This window comes from Mastomys coucha, unplaced genomic scaffold (assembly GCF_008632895.1).
Source record: "Mastomys coucha isolate ucsf_1 unplaced genomic scaffold, UCSF_Mcou_1 pScaffold21, whole genome shotgun sequence".
Lineage (NCBI taxonomy): Eukaryota > Metazoa > Chordata > Mammalia > Rodentia > Muridae > Mastomys > Mastomys coucha.
The window spans coordinates 35,735,002-35,739,769 of record NW_022196904.1 but is presented as its reverse complement, the minus strand read 5'-3'; the positions used below and the strand labels follow the sequence as shown (position 1 = coordinate 35,739,769).

Here is a 4,768-nt window from a genome sequence, read left to right as displayed (position 1 = left end):
GATTCCAGTCCATTCTTAGTCCAATGAGAATGAAATGATTTGGCATTTAGAGTCTCCAAGGCTTTAGAAGAAGTCAGGATATGGGCTGGGTTTTGGGAATACTAGAAAGGGTGAGGTCTCAGAAAACTAGATTTGAGTGAATAAATGAATCCAGGAAAGAGAGCTTAGGAATGATTGGGATTCCTTTGATTGTGCATGAAATAGCCAGCTGGGATGGGAGAAAATGAGGGGTTTCCAAGTCAAAGGGGCAGGGGCAGGGCTATGACATGGGTTCCTGTTAGGGTCTGTGGTGGAGATGATATCTAAGAGGGGTGGGGTTCCCTAATCCCGGAGTTTGAGATGGAACACGAAGTGAGAGAAGGGAATTCTAGGGGCCTGTGAGGGAAAGGCTCTGCTTCCTGTGGAGGTGGGGCAAATGATCTGGGTGGAGAGGCTCAGGGATCTCTTGGAAGCAGCCTCAGGACAGGAGTGGAAAAAGAGTTAAAGCAAGTCAGGCCACTGTGAGGCAGAGGGAGGCCCAGCTGATGTGAGGTACTAGGGTTAGGCTCTGGGGTCTGTGGAGTGTCCTGTACAGATTGGGAACTAGAGCTGTGCAGTGGGGCTCCTGTAAGACAGGACAGGAGCTGGTGAAGGTTAGAAACACTGAGGAGCCTGTGGTTCTGGACCTGAGGCATGAGAGGGAACTGCGGTCCAAAGCACAGCATTTGGAAAGAGAGGGAAGCTTGGCAAACCAGGCATGGCAGCACTCATCTGTAATCCCAGTACAGAGCAGGCTGAGGCAGGAGGATGGCCATGGACTGAAGACAAGCCTGGGCCATATCATGAGACACTAGCTCAGAACTTATTCCCAAGAGCTGGGCAGGAGATGGCTTGGTTGCTACAGGACTGGCTGTACACGCATTAGCACCTGAGCTGAACCCTCCAGAACCCAGGTGAAAAGTCAGGTGTGGTTCTGTGCACCTGTAACCCCAGAGCTGGGGAGGTGGAAACAGGAGGATTCCCCTGAGGCTTGCTGGACAGCCATTATAGCCTAACAGGAACTCCCTATTCAGTGAGAGACCCTGCCAAGGGGCAAGTGATTGATGAAGATACTTGATATTCACGTCTTGCATTTGCCCCCTGACTCCTCCTCCAAAAACTAGACTAAACCAAACAGCCATTGAGTAGAGAAACTGGCAGATCCCCCTCACCAGAAAGGGAGGGGGAACTCATCTGATGTCACAAGCCAATTTGAGAAGTGAAACTTTTGGTAGACATTGACAACTTGAGAAGATGTGGGACTGGTTGTTAAGATGTGGAGAGCACAGCTGAGGGCTTGAAGCTGTTGGACAGCCAAAGGTACTAGTGTGGGATTTAGGCAAGCCCCTGACTCAGGGGTTGGGATATTAGGCTCTAGGAAAAACAATGAACTAGAGGGACATCTGAGGTCCTAATGTTGGTAAAGGGTTGGGTTCCTTAGAAAGACTGGAGAAGCCCAGAGATAATCAGGTGGTTAAGGAGGAGGAGAAAGTTCTGGAAAATGGGAGGGAACAGGAGCCTGGCATGGGAGCAAGGACAGTGAGGGAAGTGTTCAAGGGCAGAGAAGGAAGAGCAGGTGGTGTTTCGGGATGTAGCTGGGACAAGGGGAGAGGGGAAAGGGATGTCCAGGGCCAAAGGCAGCAAGAGAGTCATGGGTCTGACCCCTCCCGCTTCCCTCATCTCACCAATCCCTCCTAGGAACAGGGCAAGGAACAGGATCAGGAACCACATGGTAACAGGTGTCCAGGAGCAGCAGGCGGTGAGCTTGGAGCTGAGGAGGCTCCTTGGGCAGCCCTTAAAAACCCTCATTCTCCCACACCAGCCCCGCCCCTGCACTGTTGGCACCCAGAGGCTGGTCATAGCCCTGCCCTTGCTGATGGCGTTGGACTCTCTGCTCCTACCCTCACCGCTGTGTGAGGGGAGGGCCTCATGCACCTGTTGTCCAGTAGGCCCTAGGTCATCCTGGATTCCTTCCCAGAGCTGATGTTGGGTGGGGCAGGGCCTGCTGTTCCTGGAGCTGTTCATGTTCTGGGGACTCTAGCCAGATGGCAAGGTCAGTGGCAATGGTGAACGGGTGTGAAAAGATGGTGGAGGAGCACGTGATCCTCAACACACAGCTCAATACCAAGATTATCCTCAATTCTACCTCAATACCAAGATTATCCTCAGAAACTAGAAGTTAGAACTAATTCTTTACACCAATGGTAACCAAGAGGGCTGCAAGCTCCCCAGATTCAAACCCTTTTTTTGAGAATGTCAAAATTCTTTCCTTCTTGAGAATGTCCAAAATTCTTCTTGGACTTGGAACTCTGGATCACTGATTTTATTTTTCCCATTAGAAGTTGGGTGTAGTGGTGCACACCTTCAATCCCAGTACTTTGAAGTCAGCGGCAGGTGGATCTCTGTGATTTTAGGCTCTAGTCGTCTGTGATGTAGACCAAACTAGTCTACATAGTGAGTTTCAAGACAGCCAGGGTTATATATTGAGCTGTCTTAAACAAAGAAATTAAATAAAATAAATATAAGTTATGGTGCACATTCCCATTTCCTAATCACTCTTTGATTCATGAATATGAGAACTCAGGTTATTCCAGGGGAGTGTCACCCACCCTGAACAGTACTGTTTCACAATGACCTGTTTTCTCCTTGATTCCTAGATCCTGAGCTATATTTTGAGGTTAGCCCATCTTGAGGTTATGTGAAACCCTTTCTTAAAAAACAGCAACCAGAAAATGTCACTTCCCTCTAGGAGCCTCATTAAGGGTTCAGTTTGGCAGCTGCATATTTTGGTGCACACCATGGATCCCAGAATACAGGAGGCAGGGGCTGGTGGATCTCTGTGAGTTCCAGGTTAGACTAGTGCACATAGTGTATTCAGGCCAGTGAACCCTACATAGGGAGACTTTGTCTCAAAAGTTAAACTATCAAGAGTTCAGTATGGGCTCTGTTACAGAGAAGGAGAAATACTTAGCCTTTGACACCTACTTACTGTGGCAGATTTCAGCCTGATACCCTCTCTTTGAGCATCTAGATTATTTCATATCTCATGGCAATTAGTACATTTCACCTGGGTGTGTACATGTGTGCCCTATAAGCTCTAAGAAAGCCAGGCTAGTCCGAATCCAGCCTAACTGAGCAGCTGGTGATCAATTGGCCACCACGTTCTCCTCTGAATCCAAGTTCTTCTGAAAACTACACTGTTCTTTGCTCTAAAGGACAAGAGTGGAAGCATGCATTCATCCCCTCGTGAGTTCATTCATGCACTCGTTCATTTCTGCATCTATTCAAGCATACTTAATGATGGTGGAGTTTGAGATATGTGAAGTGCATCAGAAGAGGCCAGTGCATCAGAATGGAAAGAGTTGAAGTGGTGTTGGAGATGAGCTGCAAACAGCTTCCACAGGAACTGGTTGTAGATGAGAGGGGAAAGGAAAGGAGGCAGAGGATGAAGGTTGGTGTGCATCGAGAGAGATGGAGAAAAATCCAGGACCCCCAACCTTTCTCCCTCCCCAGCTGACCTGCTCTATTCCTGGGAGGAGGACCGAAAGCTTATCCCTCATCTTCATTGTCCTGGCATCTTTGTTGGTGTTCAGCGTGGCACATCATCTGATGGCCTATGTGCACAGTCCATACACTGGCTTCATTAGCCTCTGGATTGACTGCAGGAGGCATAAGTGTGTCAATGTGGGCCAATTCACTGATCAGTGTATAAATAGACTGGATGTCTTTCTAATGGGTGCTAGAGGTGACTATGCGGATGGGCCACTGGCATTCTCTCATGCGTCTCTCTGTGGGAGTAGGTTAGGCTTACAATAGAGGCATCATTATTCTATGACTGGTAGTAGAGTTATTTTACAATTTCTAGGTAGTGATTTTGGTAATGTGTGTGGAGGGGATTTTTTTCTAGTTTTGTTTTGTTGGAGGAGTGGGTTGCTGAAGCTAGATTGCTGAGCCTTAGGGCTTTACCACTGAGACACATCCCTAGAAGAACCCTATTGGAGGATTCTAGGCAGATGTTCCACCTATGAACCATGACCCAGCCCCTCATTAGGGGATGAATTCTAGATAGGTGCTGAGCTACATTGCCATCTTCTGTCTTGTTTGAGACAGGGTCTGATGTAGCCCAGGCTGGCTTCCAACTCAATGTGTAGCTGTGGAAAACCTTGAGTTTCTGATCCTCCTATCAAGTGCGGGTATCCCTGGCATGTGCTGCCACACTCAGCTCAGCCCAGTGCTGAGGATGAAATGCAGGATGGCACACGAGCTGGGCAAGCATTCTGCCAATGAAGCCACAACCGCAGGATTCCCAGATTGCTTTTACCTTGTAATTTGAGACAGATAAGGCCTATGTGTCTCTAAACTGCTCAGGCAGGCCTTGAAATGGCACTCCTCCACAGCTGCTGGATTGCTTAGGTTGGGCTCCTCATGGTGTGAGATGAAGGAGAGAGAGAGAGAGAGAGAGAGAGAGAGAGAGAGAGAGAGAGAGAGAGAGAGAGAGAGAGAGAGAGAGAGAGAGAGAAAGAGACAGAGGCAGACAGAGAGAGAGACAGAGAAAGAGACAGAGAAAGACAGAGACAGACAGAGACAGAGAGACAGAGATAGAGACAGAGAAAGACAGAGACAGAGAGACAGAGAGAGAGAAAGAGAGGTGGGGGTAACTGTAGGTTTCTCTTAGACTGTCTTCCCCAGTTTACATTCACATGAGCCAGGGCTTCATATTTCTGGCCCTGGCACTATGCCTCCTCCTCCT

General features: G+C 48.6%; 1 protein-coding gene across 1 annotated transcript in view; it reads right to left on the bottom strand.

Annotated features, from left to right (window-relative positions):
* Positions 1-1,770, bottom strand: part of LOC116101217 (renal glandular kallikrein) — a 12,500-nt gene extending 10,730 nt beyond the window's left edge. Inside the window, exon 1 of the mRNA XM_031384863.1 lies at positions 1,704-1,770. Coding sequence (XP_031240723.1) covers positions 1,704-1,749 — 46 coding nt within the window. The 5' untranslated portion in view covers positions 1,750-1,770. The remainder of the gene's footprint in view (positions 1-1,703) is intronic.
* Between the last annotated feature and the right edge of the window lie 2,998 nt (positions 1,771-4,768).